This window comes from Myotis daubentonii, chromosome 17 (genome assembly GCF_963259705.1).
Source record: "Myotis daubentonii chromosome 17, mMyoDau2.1, whole genome shotgun sequence".
NCBI lineage: Eukaryota > Metazoa > Chordata > Mammalia > Chiroptera > Vespertilionidae > Myotis > Myotis daubentonii.
Window position 1 is genome coordinate 41,237,692 of NC_081856.1, and position 24,999 is coordinate 41,262,690.

At 38.5% G+C, this 24,999-nt stretch overlaps 1 protein-coding gene across 2 annotated transcripts in view; it reads left to right on the forward strand.

Moving 5' to 3' along the window:
- Nucleotides 1-4,521: 4,521 nt before the first annotated feature.
- RRM2B (ribonucleotide reductase regulatory TP53 inducible subunit M2B) overlaps nt 4,522-24,999 on the forward strand; it is a 33,017-nt gene continuing 12,539 nt past the window's right edge. Inside the window, exons 1-6 of one of the 2 annotated variants that reach the window (XM_059672029.1) lie at nt 4,522-4,717; nt 12,989-13,144; nt 16,507-16,623; nt 17,401-17,534; nt 17,984-18,078; nt 21,558-21,691. In XM_059672029.1, the coding sequence (XP_059528012.1) occupies nt 4,670-4,717; nt 12,989-13,144; nt 16,507-16,623; nt 17,401-17,534; nt 17,984-18,078; nt 21,558-21,691 (684 nt within the window). In that variant the 5' untranslated portion in view covers nt 4,522-4,669. The remainder of the gene's footprint in view (nt 4,718-12,988; nt 13,145-16,506; nt 16,624-17,400; nt 17,535-17,983; nt 18,079-21,557; nt 21,692-24,999) is intronic. The other variant, XM_059672030.1, reaches the window with a different exon arrangement.

Genomic DNA, 24,999 nt, shown 5'->3' on the forward strand with positions numbered 1-24,999 from the left:
CTTTTTTATGGTGTTGAATTTATGGTTGGCTGCAATTGTGTATCATGTATATGGAACTTGTAAAAAGTTCTAGACATTCAGATCTTAGAGGTAAAATCACTTTTACCTATAAAAACCACTTATTGCGGTTTATTTTGGCTGCATTGAACTCTAGGGTATTAAATGAAATCACTAATATTTTGCATGTAATTGTTCATTTGAGTGAGGGCACTTTTTGTACATATGATGGGGCCAATACTTGATCACAATCACCTTTTCCCCTTTGTATCCTTACTCAGTGAGCAGTCAGTCAGGAGGTTACTGCACTTCAGTTCTAACTAGACATTTGTACTAAGGTGTTCAGTTATGTAAACTCAGCCTGGGCACTTTCTGATAACTGTAAAATGTTTTATAAGATCATGATTACTGAAGATACATTTTGGTAATTTTAAATGTTCGTGAGCAGCTTAACTACTTTTGTATCTAAAGCCTTTTTTAAGTATCTTGTTACATTTACTTTTTAAAATAAATTACAGAAGAAATGTCAAGTAATATTGAAGAAACAATAGTTTTTTATCTAGTTGTACATTTTTAAACTAAGGGTAATACACTGACATGGTTATGTGCAAAAAAATTTTTGATTTGAAGAACTGAAAGTGTATATACACATGGACTATAAGAAACAAAATCAGTCCACATTTTACAGTTAGCAGAGAATCCTGAATGGCATTGGCCAGGCCACATTTTCTTTTTATAAATGGGGAAGTGAAGTAGGGACCCACTTGGCAAGGGAATTAACTCACCTATGTGACAGGTTCTTTTTTTGATGGCCCATTATGTAACCTCAGACCAATACCTAAATTCTTGTGGTACCTTCATTCAATGGCACAATATGGAACACGGTTTTCTTCACAAAGTCTTCAATAAAGTGACTTAAAGTAGTCACTTCACATACTGAAAATGAGCAGAGATTCTCTGGAATCTCTCCTACCTCTCAGTTCCTTCATAGGACTCCTGGCCTTCAGGATGTTTTTCATGTTCAAAGGCACTACACTTTTATTATATAACTTCCTTCAGAATGAACTACATGCTGTCCTCAGCCTTGCTGACATATATATATTAAAAACTAAAATGATAGTGCAACTTGTATTACTCAAAACTTACACAACATGCTGTTAGATTTGTGTAAATTAACCAAAGGTTATTTTACAAAGTAACATTGGTTTTTGTGTCTAAATGCTATTTCTGAGTAAGTGAAATAGTAGTTAGATTAAGAGCTGATTATTGATATGTCTGAAATAGTAACATATATCACCTTCACTTCTGTATGCACATTATGGGATTGATAAAGTATGAAATGAGAACAAATCAGATATGATTAGGACATTTGAAACCCTAATTGTGAACTTATTTTTAATAATTACTGAGAAAATGAAATATTTAAAATAATACAAAATGTCTTAAGTCTTCCTAAATCAAGATTTTGGTTAAAATGCTTTTAGGAATATTAAAAACAGTTTCTTTTTTTTTTTAAGTAAAGCATAAAATGATTTTAAATGTAAAATAAAGTCATGTAAAATAAAGTTCTCTTTTGGTCTTGCTTAGTGATTAAATCTAATAGAATTGAAAACCAATTTAGGAAGAGAAGACCAAGAATGAACTTTACTGAGGGTTTTCAGAGTGTTGCTACTTTTAATTTTCCCCCTAAGTCATCTGAATATCAAGACTCCAGCATAATGGCTTACTGGGACAGACTTCTCTGAGAGGGCTTTTTAAGAGTATGATTTCACTGCTTAGTATTTGCCCCTAAACATTTATCTCCTAAAGATATTTTGTGTGTTTAAAGGTTGTCAGTAATTTCTAGGTCTAATCTTAAAACTGAGAGGTCTTCCCTCGAGGCAGTTGTCCTCCCGTGACTGTAGGCCCAAGATTCTCGTGTGGAATTTGTTCATGCAGATCTCAGTCATGGTCTTGTTCAGTAAATCTTAAGTGGAAGACAGAAATCTTTATTCTTAAACAGCATTCCAGGTGACTATGAAACACTGCCCAAAGAGCATTACTTTTTTTCCCTTTTTTCTATTTTTTACCCCCAAATATAAATGCCCCCGTTTGCAAACTCCCAAGAACCAAATGGCTACAACTAATAACCTATTTAAAAGTGCTTCCATTAACCACCTTATCCTGAATTAGGTTCTTCCTCCTGATAAAGGACTTGTTAAAGTGCTTTCAAAACCTGCCTGAGCAGTAATTGAAAATATTTTCAATGTTTACATTAAGTAGGTAGGCATACAGATTAATTCTTTAAACATCATTTGATTAATGTAGAAACTTACTTAAAGTGTGACTTTATGTCAAGATACCTTAGATTAAAGAAAAGGAAAGTATCTTACATTGCCTCTTAAAATTAAAAAATACATATTACTGGATTGTTACGACTATCCTGGAGTTTCTTAATTACTAACTTGTGTTAGTACTTACTACGTACACGTGTATGTTTCATTTTATCCTATGAGATAAAGCCTGTCCATCCTCAGGTAGGGAAACACAGGTTAAACGGCTTGCCTAACTAAGGTGACGGAGCTCCTACGTGGGAAGTATGTACCCGGGTGTCTGGAGCTTGCGTTCTCAGACAAGACAGTGGGCTGGACACTTGTGTGGAAGGTCTGATGGTAAGCGAGTGCGCTGGTCATTGGAGCTTCTGATCACCCAGTTCCAGGATCTGGGGTGGGGAGGGCGGGGAGGTGGCCCTGCACACCCACGAAGCGCCGTGCCACCGCGGGTGTCCGACAAGTCACCTCCACTCTGACCCTGTCCCCGGGCCCGGGTGCCCGCTGCAGGCCCAGGTCCGGGACGCCTTCCTGGGGTTTGAGTGATTTGCCAGCGTGGCTCACAGGACTCAGGAGAAACATGTTACTAGATCACCGGTTTCTTATGAACGGATAGAAACGAGGAACAGCCCGATGGGCCACGCGCGGGGAAAGGATGCGGCGCTCCCGTGTTCTCTCCCCGCGCGGAAGCTCCCCGAACCCTGCCATTTGGGGTTTGTGGAGGCTTCGTGGCAGGCAGGATGGACAGCGTCGCTGGCCGCTGGTGACTGATTCAGCCTCCAGCCCCTGGACCTCGTTTTTGTCTGTGAGATCAAATGGTTTTCCCTTTCTGTGGTAGATGTCTTTAGATCAGTGGTTCTCAACCTTGGCTACACATTAGAACCACCTGGGAATCTTTTTTAAAGTCCTGATTTCTGGGCCTCATCCTCCGGAAATTCTGTGTCTTTGTTCTGGGGTGGGGCCACAACTTTAGTAACAAACAGAATTTCCGGAGGATGAGGCCCAGAAGTCAGGATTTTAAAAAGATTCCCAGGTGATTCTAATGTGCAGCCAAGGTTGAGAACCACTGCTTTAGATGGTTCCCTTAAGAGCCGGGTATCCGTAATCCAACCAAATGGTTGTGCCCATCAGTCGCCACTGCCCGCAGCTGTGACCGGCGGCTCTCCTCTCCGCGACTGGACCAGCGCTTGGCCGGAGCCCGCCGCCCACTCCTCCTAGGGCCTGCGGTTCTCAACCTGTGGGTCGCGACCCCTTTGGCCGTCAGACGACCCTTTCACAGGGGCCGCCTAAGACCATCCTGCATATCAGATATTTACATGACGATTCATCACAGTAGCAACATGACAGTTAGGAAGTAGCAACGAAAATAATTTTATGGTTGGGTCACAACATGAGGAACTGTATTTAAAGGGCCAGAAGGTTGAGAACCACTGTAGGCGGACACTTAGTTTCTTCAGCTGCAGCAAGAGGGGCTTTGCTGTCGCTACTTCAGAGACGTCCTGACTGACCATTCAGTGGTAATTCAACGTGACTAAAGGCTCCGTTTGTTGAAACCATCTCAGAGCTTTCCACGACCTTTCCTAAATGGAGCCATGGCCCCCGCCTCATCTCGAGCCCTCCTGCCCCCAGGCACACACACACTTTTCCCTCCACCACTTCCTTTCTTTCGGGAGCTTAAAGACAACACAAAGTGGCTGTTGCTACTTGTTAATTTGTTAACGGTGCGGTTTTTGTTTTTGTGTTTTTTTTCCTTCCACCAAGAGTGTGGCTTCCCTCTAACCACCACCTGGCAGTCTCTCGGGACAGGCCGAGGAGCGCGACATACCGTGTTCCTGAAGCCACGGCGAGAGCTGCTGGGAGAGGTGGCCTGGCATGGCGAGCCCCTCCTGCACCGGAGCAGTAGAGCCCCAGCCGCCGTGGAGGGCGTGGCCGAACGCCGCCGGCGGAGAACCTCAGGCTGAGGGCGGGGAAGCGAGGCCGCCGGCTTCGGGGCGAGCTTCTTAGCCCCGCAGGCGGAGGCGGGACCCTGCGGCAGGGAAGGCGGGGCCGGCAGGCGCAGGGAGCGCCCTCATTGGACAGGCGTGAGGCGGGGCTGTAGAGGGGGCGGGGACACCCGGGGTGGGCGGGTCCCTGAGTCAGGGAAGGCAGGACCAGGCCTGCGCAGGGAGAGTCCCTCAATGGGCGGGCGAGACAGCCGGGGCGGCGCAGTGGAGCGAGGCGGGGCGGACCGGCGTGGGAGGGGTCTCTGCCGCGGGGAAGGGCGGACTCCGCAGCCCCGCGGGCCACCTGGGTCCAGTCCCGGTTGGAGGTGGCCTGGAGCGCTCGGTTCCCTCAGCGGCTGGAGCTCTGGCGGAGTCTGCGCGATGGGCGACCCGGAAAGGCCGGAAGTGGCCGGGCCTGAGCTGGAGGAGGTAAACGTTGCGGCCGCTTTTCCTCGTGTCCACAGTCACCCTGGCCAGTGGCACGCAGGGTGCGGCGGGGACTGGCCAGGGGCAGGACCGCTGCGGGAAGTTTTACCCGTTGCCGTCGGAAAGCCTGCGTAGGCCGGGCCCGGAGCCCTCGCCGCAGCCTGCTTTCGTCCTTTCCAGCGCCCGGGAGGGGTGGGGTAGGAGCCGGGCTTCTGCTCCCCCGCGCTGCACCCAGGCCCGGACAGGGCAACGCTCTGGGGCTCAGGCCGCGGCGAGGCGCACCCCCTCCGTGGCTCTCCCCGCGTCCGTCCCGTCCCTGGAGACCTGGCCGGGGAAACCGAGGCCCGGAGCCAGGGCTGGTGGGTGTAGCGGAGACGTGCATGCCGCCCGGGGGGGGGGGGGGGGAGTTGACGCAGGTGGACGGGAAACCTTAATCAAGGTGATCGGCCAGTTTTGCGCAGACCTGGCTGCTTCGCTGTGAATCGCTGGGGCGTAACTTGCTTCATTGACACAGTAGACATGACCGCACAGAGCACGGAGTGAAATGCTTTATGCAAAGGACAGCGGGTTACGGGTGCTGCGTAAACCGAAATTAACGTGCTTATCCTCTCCTCTGCTTCTACGTCAATAAACGTACATAGGAACAGTAAAGAAACCGTGACTGAGTGTTGGCGGGTAGTTGAAATTGTTGCTCTATAACTTCCATACCCTGTTTTTTTTTTTTTTGTAAATACTTCTAAACCATTTGTTTTTCGCTTGAACCTGTTGCTGCGTGTCGTTTCTTTGATTTCATAGAGTTTCAGACCGAGAATTATGCTTAGCCCTACATTTCTTTAGAAAGTGGCAGATTCCAGATTTTATTTCCAAAATAAAAATACTTTTTTATTTTGTAAACATTTAGTAACTAACTACATGTTTGTTGAAAATATCACTCAAACTTTTTCTTCCTGTTTTGAAACACAAATACGTTTAGTACCGATTTTCCCCCTTGAATGAGACCAGTCAGATGTTTCCTTTCGTGCCCGCAGTCATTTAGGCTAAAGACCTGGCAGTTGATTTTCATTTATTATCCCCATCTAAGCGATACACATCCACAGAGACAGGAGCCGAACTTTAGGTCTAGAATGAATCTAAGTGAGCATGTTATGGTCTGAGTGGTTTAAACTTGAGGTGCAAGGATGCCTTAAGTACTTTGTCTAGCATTTGAGGTGCATTAGAATCACCCGGAGTACTTTGTAAAAAATGTAAATCACTGGGCCTACACCTAGTCATCAATTTTGATAATGAATCAAAAGCTCTTGGGCTGGAAGAGAAGGTGGAATACCTCTAAGAAACTTGATTTCAGATTCCCATCACTTCACACCTAGTTGTCTCTCTACCGCCAGTCTTACCTGCTCCCCGGTCCTTTTTACCTCTGCCAACTTAATCCGTCATCAAATCAGGGCCTCCATGTCACCCCCTCCAAATAAAAACTCCCCAAAGGGTCTCAGTTCCCACCCAAAAAATGCCCGGCTCCTCAGACTGGCAAAGTCCCATTCAAGCAGCTTTTGCATGCCAACTGCCTTATCTTTAATTCAGGTTGTCATTTCCACCTCTGAACTTGACACCATAGTTACTACCAAAATCTAGGGTGTTTTTCTTAATTCATGGATATCTGATGAATCTTCCTAGTGCCATCTCTGTTCATGTTCATTGCTACTCAGGAATTTTCCACGTCTATCCATAGAAATGCTTTTCAAATGGCGCCGCACAAAGAACGCCAGCAGCTGGAGGTTGGGAGCAAGTGGGGAGAATTAGAGTGAGCCTCCCAGCTCCCCAGATGTTTGAAAATCTTTGGCCCACAAAATTCCTAACCTTTTCCAGTGGTTCTCAACCTTCCTAATGCTGCGACCCTTTAATACAATTCCTCATGTTGTGGTGACCCCCAACCATAAAATTATTTTCGTTGCTACTTCATCACTGTAATTTTGCTACTGTTACGAATCGTCATATAAATATCTGATATGCAGGATGTATTTTCATTGTTACAAATTGAACATAATTAAAGCATCGTGATTAATCACAAAAACAATATTAATTATATATGTGTTTTCCGATGGTCTTAGGTGACCCCTGTGAAAGGGTCATTCGACCCCCAGGTTGAGAACCGCAAATATCCAGAGTGTGGACCCTTTACCAAATTCCTCGCTGTCTCAACTGTTGACCCTTTAGCCAGATGAGATGGAGTCTGCCTTTGCTTTACATCCACGTCAGTGGGTTTTAATCCCAGCTGTCTCTGTTTTTCCATCTCCCCTTTCTGTAGGCTTGGTCCTCAGTCATGCTGCTCCTCTATGATTTCCCTGGAAAATCACAACCCTCCCCGTGGTGTGGTGACTACCAATGGCATCTTTATCTTATTCGGGAAGGAGAGGAGATAGTGCCTCTGCCTACCATAGAGTTGTATTTTCAGCTCTCCCCTGGATATCTTGAAACTGAACCCATTATGTTTTTTATTGACCGAATTGAATTTTTAAAGACTTTTGTGTTCACAGATTTTTATTCTTGTTGTGGCTTGTGTTGGTGGGGCGAGTTTATTCAAATTAAACTTTTGTTAAACATCTAATTAGAGAAGCAAGAATTTTTGTCAGATTTATTCAGTTATCCTTCAGGTGCTGAGCCCTTTGTATGTGTCTTAAATCAGTTCTGTGTTTCTACTGCTGATTTCCTATTTGGGGCAAGAGATGAGGAGTGCAATAATTTTTAAATTGTTCTCTCCACCTCCAGTTTCCCTTCTAATCTAACCACATTTCTACAAAGTGATCTTAAAACACAGATCTGATCATGTTTCTCACCTGATTAAAAACTTTCAACAGCTCCCAATAGTCTGCATGATAAAGGCCAGATGCCAGTGTTATATATCAAAGCAGATCACTTTGACGTGCTCCAAAATTTTTTAAAGTCAACATCTTAATATTCATTTAATATGCAAAATAGACATATCCACTTTAACCTGAGATAAAGCCTAGAAATGGAGTACAGATTTTAAAAGCTGAAAGCTAACTATTTTTTTATTTGTTTTGTTTCATTTCATCAAAATGATGACCCTGGGGTAAAAAAGAGTCAAAACAGTTGCATCAAAATGGCTTTAGGGAAATAGCTGTGGCAAAATTCATGTAGATTTGCATTTAAGGCCCTCCCATGGCTTTAACACCTGGGCCTATTTTCCAAACAAAATTATAGGTGCAACACTGATTAAATCCACTTTTGTGTATTTTATGAATGTAATTTTTAAAGTAAACATATGTAATATTATAAATCAATTAATGGAATAATGAGGCTGTTTTGATGAACCTACTGCTTTGAATTGGGGTGTAGATGATAACTGAAGATTTATACCAAACTTAGCAAACAGTTTCTTTGCATATTTACCAGAGTTCTCTTAATAAATAAATGTACTGCTAGCCAGTTCTGAGCATTTATCAACCCATGTGCGTTAGAGTGCATTGAGGCTGCTCCCTGATGCATTCACATAATTCTGAGTTTTACCTTACCAGCATCAGTTGTCTTTATTTCTAGTCCTCTTTATACCAACTGTACTTGTAACTATTGTAATTTAACTATTATGTAAACTAATAATATATGAGTATGAAAAGAAAATTGTTTATGAAAACTTGAAAGCTTGGGAAACTCAATAAAGATAAGTTGTTAAAACAAAATCTGTAGACTTAGATAAAAATAAAAAAAGATTGGTGATATTTATAAAAGAGGTAAGGATTCTGCCCTCAGATTGCTCTATCTTAAGGATGTTAAAACTAAAAAGCATAGGCGATGCATCATAGTATGTTTATGCCAGAAAAATTTGGGATGTCAATCAGTGAGCCAATTTAACAACAATAACAAAAAGCTTTGGCTTTATAAAAGAAGATTAGTTAGTAAATGTAAGTTACATGTTTTAAGCTAAGTCATTTTCTTCTGATTTCTTACATTAGCCAATTTTCAACTACCAGTTTGGATTACTTTGAATAGGAGGGCTTCTACTGTATTATTGGTACCATTAATATTATTTCTTTTTCCTTTTGGGGGGGTAGGAGGAGAGTTAAAAATTTTTTTTGGTTTACTCCTGAAAAATAGATACACATGATTACTGGGTATTTTTTGCTTTTTTTTTTTTTAACTGCCTCTCTTTCAGTCTCATGGCATTCTTCAGTTAAGCAGAGCTAGCTAGAGAAACTGTCCTCCGAGCTTATCCCCTCCCCCAAACACACACAAAAAAGAAAAACGACAACCTGGAAACACAAGTTCACGCATTGGTAGTTTCCTTGCTGTACAGTAGAAAACAACTTGTTATTTTTATTACTATTTTTAAAAGGTTGAAAACACATTTAAAACTAAAGTTCTAATCTCATGTTTGTGATACTGGAGAGACCACAGAGTTCTTCAGAGCACATTTGGAAAACACACTTGGGAAGTACTCTCTGCGTTCTTTCTGATTTCATCTCCTTCCATTGTCCCCCCATACTGTAAGTCCAAATTTACAAAGATTCTTCCAGTTTTTAAAAAATGTTACATGCTCTTATTCCCTTCCCCCCCACCACCCCCCTTCACATTGCTTTCTTTTCTAACATATGGCTTCCTAACCCAGGTCCATAGAGAGTCTACAGCTTTGGAATGTACTCGTGACACTCCTGACACTGCATTAACATGTTTGTGAATTTTTCTAAGCATCATGAAAATAAGCAATATTTCCATGTCATATCTAGCCCAGTTCAAAGGTTTATATTGGTTAAACTTGTTTTATTCACATTGCAAAATCTTTCATACTGCCCTTTAATCCAGCTTCTTCTCTTAACAGTCCACATATTATCAGGATGGAATAGGAAGAATAAATGTACAAACATGATTTTCGTTCTAATTTAAAGGTACAAGTCTTGAGCAGTTTTCATAGATCCTGTCGTTGATCAATTATTGTCCGCGTTTAAAAACTCCAGGATGCTTCGTGTGAAAGGTTTGCTGCTTATGATGTCCTTCTCAACTTCAGTACAGGCCACATAGCAAATATAGTGAAGGTCAAGGATTCTAGTTCTGTACCCCAGAGACAAAACATATTTAAGAAAGAAAAAGAAAAGAGAAATGCAGAATCATAGCAAAATGCTATAAATGATGATAAAAGCACAATCTAGGAGAACTAAAGGAAGAACAACGTGGGCCTAGACAAGTTTGAAATATCTGTTGACTGCAGACTTCTGCCTTTTCAATTGGGCTTTAAATTTGAAACTTTTCTAAGAGTTCTTTATTTCCCTGAGGGCAGTCATAAAAGGTATTGATTGATCAAATAATTAACCACTATAATAGTTCTTTTATCATTTCTTTAAGTATAGAGAGAGAGCCAACCAGAAATTATTATGTTCAATAATAACACAGTAATAATTTTAAAAGTGTATAGCACTTGAAAGTGTGCAGAGTATGGCAAGTATTATCTTTGATTTACAGATGATGATGCTCAGATTAAATAACTTGCCTGAAAACATGAATGCGCTTATTTTAAATGAATACAATTGTGTACTATAAAGGACAGTCTAGAATAAAATAGGGTTATTTGGTTCACCTATAGAGGTGGCAAATTCCAAAATGTTTATTTTCAGTCTTATTTTTATTGTCTCATTCACCTGTGAACTATGTCCCCATCAATGCTTCGTAATTTCATTACATATATTAATTTTAACCTGGTAAAAGGGAAGGCAAATGCATTTTGAGAAAGTATTCCTCTGTAGATTTTTAAACTTGCATCAGTTAAAAACCATTGCTTTAAACCTTACCAATTTGGCTGTGTGTTTTTTCTTTCATTCTTTTGTACCAGTTTCAAGTCTCATTGGTTCTTTCAACTTTATTGACAAAGAAATTATTTTTTCCTAAAGTCAAATTTGGTGGTTTCCTCCTTTGCCAGTTATATCACTACCACTTTGTTGAAGGAACTTTGCTTAGTGGAAGATAGTAATGTATACTCTTCTGTAGGTGTAGTTCATTTCAGTGTTTTGAATTCTGGGTTTTAGATAGAGCTGGCCTTCCTCTAGCTGCTGTCCATGCATACAGAGGTATAGCCTCAGGCAAGGCTTTGAGTTCAGACATATCTCAGTTCTAATCTTATTTCTGCCACTTATTAGTTGTAGGATCCTGGGTATGCTATTTACATCCTTCAAGATTTAGTTTCCCCATCTGTAAAATGGAAATAGTTTTCTATGTGTCAGAGTTGTTTACAGATTAAGTGGGATAATGTATATAAAGCATCCATGTGGTAATGGCGCAAAAGAGCCTCCGTGCCAGACCCAGAGGACCTGCTCTTATGCCTACCTCCTGTTCTGGAGCCTAGAACCGCAGTGTGTCAGTATCTTATGGTTCTTTGGAGACTGAATGCCCTCAGTGGCAACACACATAACACACACATTTAAAAAACTTGACCACTTCCATTTAAAACATTTTCTTCATTTTTTCTGGAATGAATTTCGACTAAGTGCCAAGTACTATGCTAGGCTCTGGGGATTCCACTAAAGTAAAGTTGGTTTTTATTCTCAAGAAGAATAGTCTAGAGGAGTCTATAGACACGTAATAGGGAATTACATTGCAGTGAGTGATGTGCTATGTTGGACTTAATCCAGGCATTTGGGGTGATGGAGGGTGGGGAGAAAGATGAGGGCACTCCGAGAAGGCTTGATTTGAGTGGTCATTATATTATTTCACTGATGTATTGTGACCTTACGTTAAATTAAAAAAAGTATAACTATATTCAGTAACCCGAGCCCAGGATAAAGAGAAATTAGCCCATTCATTCACTTGCTTAGCTAATGCTTATTGGCCTTTTATGCTTGACAGTCCTACAGGAACATCACAATAGAGAAAAACTAGTTTCTACACTCAGGGGCTTATGTGCTCTATCTGAGGAGGTTTGTACCTTCAGAATAAGTACTTACCAAATAAGGCAGTCTGTGCTGCAATGGCAGCATGTGTGAAATGTGTAAGCCCACCTGTGTCTGTGTGTCTCAGGCGTTGACTGTGGGCCTTTCTGTCATCTGGTCTTGCCTCTTAGCCTCAAAGCTTAAGCACACTTGATTTGGAGAGATAATGAGGACTGGTGGAGGCAATGGTGAGGAACACAATGTAGGGCCTGGTACAGAAGAGAAACAGTTTGAGTTAGGAGTCCAGAACTGAAATGTGTCCCAATAGTCTCGATTTATACACGTTTTAGCCTATTTGTATATACTTTATATATAATCATTCTCATGGACACACAACTCTTCTGATACTCTTGCTGACTATTTAAAAAAATATATATGGCCCTCTACCTTGTAAGAATGCCATCTTGTTTCCAAGTAGTATGTATGTAGGTATGTGTTCCTCACTTTATTCCACAAAGCTTTGAGACAGCCCACAGTGAGACTCTATGCCAGTGATGGCGAACCTTTTGAGCTCGGCGTGTCAGCATTTTGAAAAACCCTAACTTAACTCTGGTGCCATATCACATATAGAAATTTTTTGATATTTGCAACCATAGTAAAACAAAGACTTATATTTTTGATATTTATTTTATATTTTTAAATGCCATTTAACAAGAAAAATCATCCAAGAAAATGAGTTCGCGTGTAATCTCTGACACGCGTGTCATAGGTTCGCCATCACTGCTCTATGCAGTAAGTTTAACATGTAAATAGCAATAACAAATTGGTATATGGTCAGCTTCAGACAAAACCTCTGTTGGTACAGAGTTTTCAGGTAAGATTATATTTCAGTTAAAATTAGAAAAGAAAATATTAAACTAAAAAACCCAAAAAGCTTATAACAGTAGCTTATTTTTATCTCAAACCAGCATTCTGTCTTTGAGAGAGGAACAAAAGGGAACTTTTGGTTCACTAACTTAGAAATGTTCCCTCTGTGACATTTATGGATCTAGTTTTGTGCTTATCCTCAAAATAGCATTAATGACAATAATTTGTTGAAGGCTTATATGTGCCAGGTTCTGTTTAAAGCACTTTAATCATCAAAATTAATTTGATGATCACCTGTGAGAGAGGTATTATTTTACTGATGAGGAAACTGAGGCTCAAAGACGTTAAGCAACTTGCTACGATTACACAACCAACCAAACACTTATTAACCAGCTACGAGGTGACAAGTAAGGCTTCAACCCAACCAGACTGGCTCCCAAACCTATGCTGTTTCCCAAACTCCCTCAGATATATGTTTAGATATGAATAAGGAGGAGATGTCTACACAAAATGGGTGTTTGTACTTTAATTTTCAAAGAGGTTATCTTCAGATACCAACGAAAATGAAGCAAAGTCAAGTGAAGAACCACTCCTAAGAAAGAGTTCGCGCCGATTTGTCATCTTTCCAATCCAGTACCCCGATATTTGGAAAATGTATAAACAGGCACAGGCATCCTTCTGGACAGCAGAAGAGGTAAGTGGCATCGCCTTTCATCAGTAATCATGTTCTGTGTTGCAGTGTTCACATCTTCTGTTACAAGACATCGAAAAATGGACATTGTACCAGTATGATAGATGATACCTGCATAGCACTCTTGCTCTCTGGGTATATGTGTATATTAATCTCTATATATCTCTACCTCTACTATATATTTCTCTATATATATCTGTTTGGATAGATATATTTGGGCCTATATGTCTGTCTGTTTTTTCATGAGAGTGATTCTGTACATGTAAATGCATGCTGTAACGAATGCAGGCTCGAGAGCAGACAAATCCTGGATCTACCATTTGCTGTGGAACTGGAAAAGTTGCTTAGCCTCTCTGTGTATCTTCGTCATTGTTATACTGAGCTAATAGTACCTGGTTTGGGGGGTTTTTATGAGGATTGATCAGAGAAATCTTATTAATGAGATTAATGCCATATTTAGAATGTTACTTGGCACTTAGTAAGCCAAATAACTGTAAACCATTATTTTACACAGAATGGGGGGAGAGTTGCACAGAAATCAGAAGCACCAATTTTTGAAGCTTCTGTTATGAATTTTACCCACCTACTCAACCTTGTTATATTGTTAACATCTTTGTTATATTTAACATATAGAGCAAAACAAGACCCCAGCATTTTTAAATTGGGTGGTAGTGCTTGGCACACCCGACTGTCACCAACTGTTTGTGGTTTTTAGAAAGTTTTCTTGTTAGATATAGTTAAAAGAACAAAGGGAGGATACAGGTGGCTTTTTCATTCATCATGTTTAGAAGGTACTTGTGATTCTTGAGTTTCTTGAAATTCATTTGAAAATTATATGCATTTTTTAAGCAAATGTAATATATGTTGTATTATGACTAAGAAACACTAATTTGAAAAATTATGCAGGGTAGAGCAAAAAGTTTACAGTTCTGAGTTTATTCTTGGATTATTATTTATTAATTAGTGCATTATTTTCCATATGAACAACTGTAAAACTAGTTTTGCCCCACCCTGTAATATGCAGGTTGTATATATTTAATAGGCAGCTTATAGGAAGATTCAAACACATATTTTGAAAGGGAGCCTCTAATACATTTAGTTCCACATATTTTTCATTTAAACAATTATATGAGTTATAATTTAATCAACTTTAGACTTTATTGTTTTATCAGTGGTTTAGCTTTATTCCTAAACTAGAGGCCTGTTGCACGAAGAGATTCGTGCAATAGGCCTTCCTTTCCCCTGGCTGCTGGCACCGGTTTTCCTCCGGCACCCGGCACCCAGGCTTTTGCTGTGGCCAGGCTCCAGCTGGAGCTGGCCCTGGGGCCGGCAGCGCAGCAAAGCCTCACTGCCCCTGGGCTGTCAGGCTCCGCTCCACCGCTTGGAGCCTATGTATGCAAATTAACCGCCATCTTCATTAGGTTAATTTGCATACTCTCCTGATTGGCTGGTTAGCATACTGAAGGTATGGTCAATTTACATGTTTGTCTATTATTAATTAGGTAAGATATGGCTTATTATCAGAAACCTTGATTCAAAAGACAAAGTTCTGGGATTCTTTTTTTAAAGCTATCCACAGAATTCTGATAACTAGTAATTTGGAATCAATATTTAGATGGTAAATTGAAGACTTTACTGAAATAAGATAAAGCTGGCTAGAGGGTTTACACTGGGAATGGGAAATGACCAATGTAATATAAATAAAATTTATAGGACCTTTTGAAAGCTGAGTGTTTGAAGAGATACGTTTGATATGTCGGAGTGAGCATATTGTAATATTAACATTTAATATCAGGAGTATAATAGTTAAAAACTAGGAAGGTATCCTTCAATTAAACCTCAGTTGAACTAAAATAATATAGGACCTGATTTTTAGCTTGTATATTTTAAAAGATATTTGCAAATATTTTCCCCGTCCTGCCCCATTGTATCCCAATGCTTAGCACAGTGTCTGGCATTTGTAGTGTTAGATAGGACAAGGGTTTCACGGTCTGGGCATTTAGTTCTGACTAAATGCTATTCTTGCTAAATGTAAAATGTAGCACAGTATTTTGCAGATGCAGCTGTAAAGAGGATGAGCTTGACAGGAACCCAACACTAAGTGTAGTCAACTGAAAAGAAGAAACCAATGTGGAATTAGCCAAATAGTGTAGATAACCAATGGCTAAGCCTCCCTTTCGCAAGCCAGTGCTTTTGAATGTGAATCCCGTCTCCTTTACTTGCTGCAAGTAAATAAAAATAACTAATGAAAGCCACTTCTCATTCTTGACTAGAACACCCCAAGCATCAAATCCTTTAAGTTCAGGAATAGTAAGTAGGTGTTCAGTAATCACTGAAAGAATAAAGTAATGAGGAAAGGATTTTAGAAAAGAACACTAATGAGTCAAAGGGTGAACCAGTCCTTTTTAAAATGGTAAAAGAGATTAGGGTTTTGTAGGATAAATAAAAGAAGGACAAAGGACAATTACATATCTCAAATGTTTATGAGGTGACTGTGAAACATACGTAAGAGATCTTCCCGAGCTGAAATGATATCTATAGGGTACATTTAAAGACTGTTTTTGAATTGTAGATTCCACCAAACTCTAGAGTACATCTCACTATTAATTCCAAGGACTAATTCTAATAAACATGTTCGAAACATTTCTATTCTCAGAGGAAGTCATACTTAGAAATTGCTTTAAAACCCAGGTTTGTGATCTGCCTGGCATTACTTCTAGATATGAAAGTAGATTAGACTGCATTAAAGTAGCAGCTATAACTGCTTAATTATCTGTCTATATATAAATGCCTAATTATCTGTCTAACACTATTGTGTTATGTAAGTTGTTATGTATTATATAAAATGTTAAAGCAACAGCTGCTGGAAGTCATTAGTTTATTCACCTCAGTTCTTTCTTGACCAGATTCTCTTCTCTCCTGCCTTTTGCCCCTTTCTTCATTTGTTCCAGTGCCACTAAATTATGTTTTTTCCCCCCAGCTTTATTGATATAGTTGATATGTAACATTTTTGTAAGTTGGAGGCTGTCTTCGTGCTGTGTCTTAACATGGCAGAAAGGGCGGTAGAGCTCTCTGGGCCTCTTTCATAAGGGCACTAATCCCATCCATGCGGGCTTCCCTCCCATGGCCTAATCACCCCAAAGGCTCCACCTCCAAACACCACCACTTTGGACATTTCAACACAGATATTTGTGGATGATGGTGAAAACAAACATTCAGTCTGTAGTGTGATGTTAATATTTTTCTCCTTCTTAAAAATTTTCCTGCTAATGAGATGTCCCTCCTTAACTTTGAGGTGGAAGTTATTTTTCAAATATTTTGAGAATTTAACTTCAAGTCAAAATGTTGAAATCTTTTTATTTTAGGTTGACTTATCAAAGGATCTCCCACACTGGCACAAGCTTAAATCAGATGAGAAGCATTTTATCTCCCACATCTTAGCCTTTTTTGCAGCCAGTGATGGAATAGTGAATGAAAATTTGGTAAGATTTTTGTTTTATTTTACTTTTGTTTCCATTTAGCAGTTGAATGAAGATAATGGCAGTAAGATAATTAGACTGAACCTAAACATTTTTCTCTAGGAGATGAACTTGATGAAGCTTATTTCTTGAATTTGTTTTTCTGACAAAGTGTCAGAGGAAAGAATACATTTCTGTTATTTGACCAGCACCATGTCATTATACCAAGCATCTTGTACCAATTTAAAATGCATAAGCATGAGTTTGATTTCTACCCTTAGATGTGAACCCTAATAAAGAACCTGCACCTAAATAACCCTTCTGGAGCTCTGTAATAGAGCTCTGGGTTCTGGCTTCCCGTTTTTAAACTTGTATTATGGTTGGCCAGGAGGCTTGCCTTCTTGTTAAAGAAAATAGAGGTATATGAACTTTTATCATTAACTGAAAGGGGCTGAAAGGGGCTTCAGTAGATCTATCTGCTGTTGGAAAAAAAAGACAAGGTCAGTTATACAAAGTGAAATAATTATTTTTTGGTAGATGTTCTACAGTTTATTTGTCATTATAGTCAGTTTCTCTACCTAACAGATCAATGCACTTAATTGCTTAAGAATTCATCATGCAGCTACTTTACTGTGGAGGGTTGATAAATAGTACTGCTTAAAATACTCCATAAGATCTTTCTGACCTGCTAGTGGCATGACAGGCAATTTTTAAGTGATAATTCTGATGTCCGGATTCTGATTTGCAGTGTTTAATGAGAGCCCACAGAATTGGATATATATGTTTCCCTTATTTTCATAGGTGGAACGATTTAGTCAGGAGGTGCAGGTTCCAGAAGCTCGCTGTTTCTATGGCTTTCAAATTCTCATCGAGAATGTTCACTCAGAGATGTACAGTTTGCTAATAGACACTTACATCAGAGAGCCCAAGAAAAGGTATCACCACTGGGGTTTTATTTACAAAGTTTTATCATATTGCTTGGTTATGTTAAGAGCAGAATTTACTCTGAAATGAAATGTTAGGGAAATTTTCAAATACAGAAGTATATATAGGAGTGTAAAGGTTTCTGTTGCCCAATAATGTGTTCGCTTAAAAAAAAAAAAAAAAAAAAGAACTTCTATAGAACCTGTTAATCTGTGGAGCACATTCTGAATAGCAATTGAATATCGTAATTATTTGGTCTTGTATCAGACCAGATCCAAACCACTAATTTGAATTTTACTTTAACTTCTATATTTTGTGGATATGCAGAAATACAGAAAAATTACAAATCTGGTAGTAGACCATAGAGTTGCAATTATTATATCTAATTAGCCAATGAACATTTATTTTGATTAAGAAAAACACGTTAATAACTTTGCCATTAATTATTTTGTTTTTACAGGGAATTTTTATTTAATGCAATTGAAACAATGCCATATGTTAAGAAAAAAGCAGATTGGGCCTTGCGGTGGATAGCAGATAGAAAATCTACTTTTGGTTTGTAGCTTTAATTTATATATATCAAACTTGCCTTGAGCGTTATAATACTATTTTACCTGGTATAACTGTCTCAAAGTCTCAATGTGCACCTTTATTTGAATCATTCTTTCTAATTAATTAGAAACCAGGATTAAAATAATCTAAAACTGCTCTGCTCAGTTGTTGGAGCATTGTCCTGAACACCAAAAGGTGGTGGGTTTGATTCCCAGTCAGGGCACATACCCAGGTTGTGGGTTCATCCCCAAGTGGGGCAAGATCGATGTTTCTCTCTCTTTCCCTTTCTCTCTCTAAAATCAATAAAGTTATTTTTAAAAATTAAAATAATCGAAAACTGTATCTATTCTGTTTAATAAATTGAAAGTTGAAAGGCTAAGATGTCAGTGTATAATAACAAGTAAATACGTCAGTCACATAGATCTGGCAAGAGTCTTAAAGCAATCCACAGTTTATATCTGCTTTCAGGAATGTTTATTTTTTAAATTTAAGGTGAGTCAAAGTCTTACATTCTTCAGGAAACAAATATATAGTTTCTGAAAAACTAAAGATTAGTGCATTCAACTAGAGCAAGGAACCATTTGCAGGAACAGGCTTATTTTTTACTCTTCTGGATGAGTTGAAATTCTATAACTTTTTAAAGGAAGTGATTAACATGGTATCTTATATGTAGTAGTTGCTCAGTACATCTTTTTAAAATTAGTTAAACTATTCAGATCATTCATTTGAATAGCTCTAAGTATCTGTCTTATTCTTATCTATTTTATAATTTGTGTTCTTTACTTTCTGGGTTGAATTAAAATGTGGAGAAGCAGATCTCAAGATTTTTTATTTCAGGACTCATTTGTACACTTAAAAAATTTTTGAGGACTCCAGAGTGCTTTTATTTGTGTGGGTTATTGATATTTCCATATTAGAAATTAAAACTAATAAACTTTAAACATATTTATTAATGCATTTTAAATGAGAATAACCTGTTAGATTTTAACGTATTTATGAAAAAACTATATTTTTCAGAAAAGAATTAGTGAGAATGGCATACTTTTTAATTATTGCAAATCTTTTTAATGCCTGACTAAATAGAAGACAGCTGAATTATATCTGCTTCTGTATTTGCATGATGTTGTTTTAGTTGAAGTGTACAAAAAAAATCCACCCTCATTCAGATAAGTAGTTAGAAAAGGGAGAGTATTTTACTAGGCTTTTCAGATTATTATGGTAATGTCATGTAGCATCTGCAAAACACTATATACTCAGGAGAGAATGGTAGTAAAAAATATAAAGTAGTGCCTTAGTATTTTTAAGAAAATAGTTTTGACCCCACAGACCTCCTTGGTCTGTGAATTTCCAGCGATCCCTGGAGCACACATTGACAGTCAGTGATGTAAGGTATGACAAGCTTACAGTACATTAGGGAAGAAACAGATACATTTGTGTTGCCTTCAGTTCATTTTAAGAATGAGAAAAGCAGTGATTCTAAATGTGCAAAAAAATCACTGGAGAATTTGTGGGTAAGCCCTGCAGAATCCTGGTCTTCACCCGAGTGATGTAAGAGGCCCAGGTAGGACTGAGGAATCTGTATTTTATACATAGTTGATTTCCTACAAGTGGTTTGAAAGGCATATTTTGAGAAACAATGGCTTTAGAGATTAAAAAAAGGGAAATTCTAAGGTGTTCAATATGCAATGAAAATATTAGGATGGATAATTACTGATGGAAAATTGAGAACAGGCAAAAAAAAAAAATGAAGAACAGGTGCCAAGAAAGCATGTATTTCATGACACTGCCAAAGAAAGCAACCTAGAAATACAGAAAATTAAAGGAGGGTGCAGCCAGCATGCAGCACCAGAGGCTCCATTTAAGTTCTCCCTATTGCTTACTCTCAAGGCAAACTCCATTTAGGGTTCTGAGTCAGGACCTCGGTGGAAAGAACATGGTCTCAAATGGTGCAGGAGAGTGGAATGGGTGGTGGGAAAGGAAAAGTGAAGAACACATTGGTGGCTCTCTTTGGGAGAGGAGCTAAAAGACACGAAAACATTGTCTCGCTTCACCAAACACCTGTACTTCCTGTTAACTGGTTGGGGAAGTGCAGTTTTATGAACTAATTGTGCCACCTGCACCGTTAGTGCCTTTAGCTTGATGAAGTTGGCTTAGGGCTTTGCTAGTATTTTAGGTGACCTACTAGAATGCAGTAGAACAACTGTTCTTTCCTCAGAGCCAGACTCTTCTAATCCTTTACATTTAGCTAAAGAGAACCTAAGAATATTCCTTAAAAAAGCATTAGCTTATTTGAAAGTTAACATGTTATAAGAAGATTCAACTCCAACATAGCTAAAAATTCTTAAATATATGCTTAGTTTTTTAAAAATTGAGATATAGTGCTTAATTTAAAAAAGATTTTGAAAAAACTTGTTGATTTGGTTTCTGGGCAGAATAGTTGTATTTGATATAATTGATCTATCTGATTTGGTTTGTTTACGATAATCAGGGAAAAGAACAAGAACAAACCAGAACACTATTTAGAGACAGCCAGTAATATTTAAACTTAGTCATCTTTCTTTTTGAAATTAAATATTATAATGACATTTGTTTGGGAAGTTATAAATATTTATTCAGTTTTTGCATCAAGTTTTAGCAATTTCATAATGTCTTTTATCATCTAGTACTTACATAGTTTCCATTGATTTAGATCAGGACACATTTATTAAGAGCCTGCTATTGTGTATTTGGACTCCCAACAAGTACTGGGATACCAACTATGATCTTTAGTTGGTTCAAGTCCTCAGTTGCCTTTATTTTACAGTCTTACCAAACAAACTTTTCTCCCTAGACAGACATGTACATAAATATTTCAGGTGTGCAATGTGGCATGGGGCTTGAGAAGGATCTTCTTTTGGGTTAAACCTATAATCATCCGCAAGAGATAACGTTGCAGATATGCTGCCACTAGAGACATGTTAGGAGATTGGCTTCTGCAAAGTCCTTGTCTAACAGTGAGTACACCAGCCAGGCCTAGGGACCCTACCCGTGCATGAAATTTCATGCACCGGGCCTCTAGTTTGTTATAAAAGCCATCTTCTACTCTCCATTCTTGAGGCACACACATGCACACACACTTACTGTACTCACAGGCACGTGTGGTGCACAGATAAATCACCTCTTCTTTTTTAGTGTAGAAGGTTCTCCTTAGTCTACATACCAAGACCTATAGGAGAGTTCAGCGTTAGACATAGGATTTGAAGTAGATATACCTTTCTGTACTTTTCTGCTCTAGTAGGTAGAGGAGGCAGATTTCCTCCTAAGGACTCTTGGCTATTCACTAACTTGATTTGGTTTCTGGGCAGAATAGTTGTGATATTGTTATAAAAATATGTAAAGTGTGTGTGTGTGTGTGTGTGTGTGTGTGTGTGTGTGTGTGTGTAGCTTAAAAATGTCTGCAGCATATAATATTTCGTACAATGAAACTAGTTTTTGTCTCCTAGGGGAAAGGGTGGTGGCCTTTGCTGCTGTAGAAGGAATTTTCTTCTCAGGCTCATTTGCTGCTATATTCTGGTTAAAGAAAAGAGGTCTGATGCCTGGACTCACCTTTTCCAATGAACTCATCAGCAGAGATGAAGTAAGGAATGAAGTATTCTTCTGTTAGTATTTGTATTTATACTTGGTGTTCATTTATTTTTCTTTCCCCTGGAAAATGCTTATGGTGACACAAGGATCCTGGTAATTAAATGAAAGTCATTTCTTCCTTGGCTTTTAAGACACTGCTTTCCTCCTGCCTCTTAACTATTTCTCCTCAGTCTCCTCTGCTCATCCTTAAATATTGTATCCTGGTTCCCTCTTTCACTGTGTATGACCTCCTAACTGATCTAATTTATTCATGGAATTAGCTACCACCCAGATGCTCATAAAAACCAAAACTTTGTCTTAAGTCCATCTATTCTTTTCTGAGCTCCAAACTTGTGTATTCGGGTGCACGTTAGATGGTTTTTCCTGGAAGGCGAAGTCAAACTCATCTTTCTCCCCAAGTTTATTCTTCGTTCTGTTTTCCCTAGCTTATTGAGGGTTGCCAACTTCCATTCACTCATTTAAATTTGAAATCTGGGAGTCATTTTAGATGATTTCTTTTATTTTGCACACACACACCCAGATAGTAACTAAACCTTGTCTCCCTCTACCTGCAATACCCTTTCCATCTTTCCTACCAGTTTTTTAATTTGTTGGTTTCCTTCTTAAAGTTGCAACTCAAACTTTCCTGACCTAATTAGGTAAAATTGATCACTCTTTCCTCCATGTATCGCTGTGAAACTGGAACTTGTTCCTATCTTATAGTCCATAACATATATTGTACATCTTTTCTCTCTTCTCTGCTAGTCTCTAAGCTCCTTGAGTTTATCTTTCTGTTCTCAGTATTTAGTCCATTACAGCAATTCAATTCATGTTTATTGACTACACTAATCCTGGCTGAGGTTACCTCAAAGTGGCCTTAATTTCTCTGAGCCTCAGTGTCTTCAAATATGAACCTTAAAAGGGTTTTGTTAAAATACAATTAAACAGTATGTGTGAGTACTTTTTAAGTGCCATAAAATGCTTTGTATAATTATCTTTTGTTGTTTCATGTCTTTAAATTTCTTATATTTTTATTATTAATGTCATATCTGATTATTATAGAGAAGTAAGAGAATAAAATCACTCAATCTCAACACAGATAATCACTTTTAGTATTTCATTGCATTTCTGGGTGGTTTTTTTGACATTTAAATCTATGTAGATATATCCAGACATCATATTTTTACAATTTGAGATATTCTTGTATTTTTGTAAGCTATTCTTTTTTTTCACTTAGCAGAATATTGTGAGAATTTTTCTATGACAGTAAGCATTTTTTGTAAACAATAATTTTGTTAGATATATAATATTCTAATGAATATTACTGTTTGACTATTCTATAGTTAGAAATTAAGGTTGTTTCCAGATATTTTGTTTATTTGCTTTGCTATAATGCAAAATGTATATCTTTGTATGTAAGCTTTGTCCCAAATTCATAATATTTTTCTAAGCTAGATTTACTAGAGGTAGAATTACTAGATTTTAAGGTATAAAAATTGTAAAGGTCATTCATACTTGCTTGCAGATTTCTTCCCAGAAATTTTATAGCAATATTCAGCCCTACCTAGCAACCTATGAATGTGTCTTTTCTTAATATTCTCTTACTAGAATTTGGATTTATGTGATAAATATTGGACAAATTTTTTTAAAATATATTTTTATTGGTTTTTGTTTTGTTTTGTTTTTTTAATAGAGAGAGAAAAGGAGAGAGATAGAGATATAGAAACATTGATCAGCTGCCTCCTGCATGCTCCTTACTGGGGATTGAGCCTGCAACCTGGGCATGTGCCCTGACCGGAAATTGAACCAATAAGCTCTTGGTTCATGGGTGGATGCTCAACCACTAATCAGGCTATTTGACAAATTCGATAAGGGTAATGGTATCTCATTACTGGTCTTATTTGCATTTGTTTGATTACTACTTAGATTGAACATTTAAAAATAATATTAGTCATTTATATTTTTTTTCTGTATTTGCTTATTCTTGTCTTTACTTTCGTTGGTATATATTCCTAATGCATAGTGATTGAGCTCTTTCACTAAGTATTTTTAAATGATTTTTAAAAATATTTATCATGATTATAATATAAAATATGAATTTTGTTATATCTATTGCAAATATTTTCCCAGTTTGTCTTGCTTTTTTATTTTGTTTGTTTTTTTAACATACAAAACCTTGAAATTTATTGATGAGCTTTGTGTGATGAGTTAAGTAATCACACACATTTTCTTTTTGGCTTTTTAACATTTAACTTTCTAATGCAATTGGAAAAGGGCTGCGAGATACCATTACCCTACTCTTGCACAAATTTTGTGCATCGTGCCTTTAGTCCTATATGATAATATAAGGCCAATATGCAAATCGACCAAACGGCAGAACAACCGATTGCTATGATATGCACAGACCACCAGGGGGCAGGTGCTCAACTCAGGAGCTGCCCCCTAGTGGTCAGTGCGCAGCCCTGGCTTCGTCTGGAAGGATGTCTGGTCTAATTAGCATATTACACTTTTATTATTGTACATAGTTTTCAGTTACTTGTTGATTTATTTAGAAAAACCTAAGAAAACTCTCATTTGTAATCCTTTAAAGTGGCTGTGTCTTCCTCTTCTTCACCCTTTGGTGACTTACAAAATTGTTTCATTTTTCTTGTGGTTTAGAAATGTTAATCGACTCTGCCTTAGTGTCCTTCTCTGTTAATTTTGTTTGGAATGCCATCCTTTTTCTGTATCTCTGGCTTCTCTTTTTTTTTTGACTTTTTGACTTTTTGAAATTTTCTTTGTTGTCTTTAGCTTTAGAACATCTGTGTTTATTATGGGTTAAATTATTGTAGGTTGAATCTCCTTGCTCTGTTCTTCAACTATTTAACATTCTATACCATTTCTTGTATTTGCATAACCATTCTGTTGTCAAGGTATTTCACAACTTTTTCTTTGGTTGAGTTATTTGCAATGTCATTTCTGCTTTTTCAGCTTCAAATGGTATGCTTAATTCTTTACTTTCCATTTTCATTGCACTAAACTCATTTTTATCTTGAGCCATTCTTATCTATACTTATAAAAGGGTAATATGCTAATTAGACCGGGTCAACTGGCCATCTTTTGGATGTCCAACTTCCTTCCGGACAAAGCCATGGTTGTGGGGGCCAAGGCAGAGGCAGTTAGGAGCGAGATCAGATCGGCAGGGGAGGACAGTTGGGGGTGAGATCAGGGTGGCAGGGGAGGACATTTGGGGGCGAGAGCTGGGTGGCAGGGGAGGGCAGTTGGGGGTGAGGTCAGGGTGGCAGGGGAGGTCAGTTGGGGGTGAGGTCAGGGTGGCAGGGG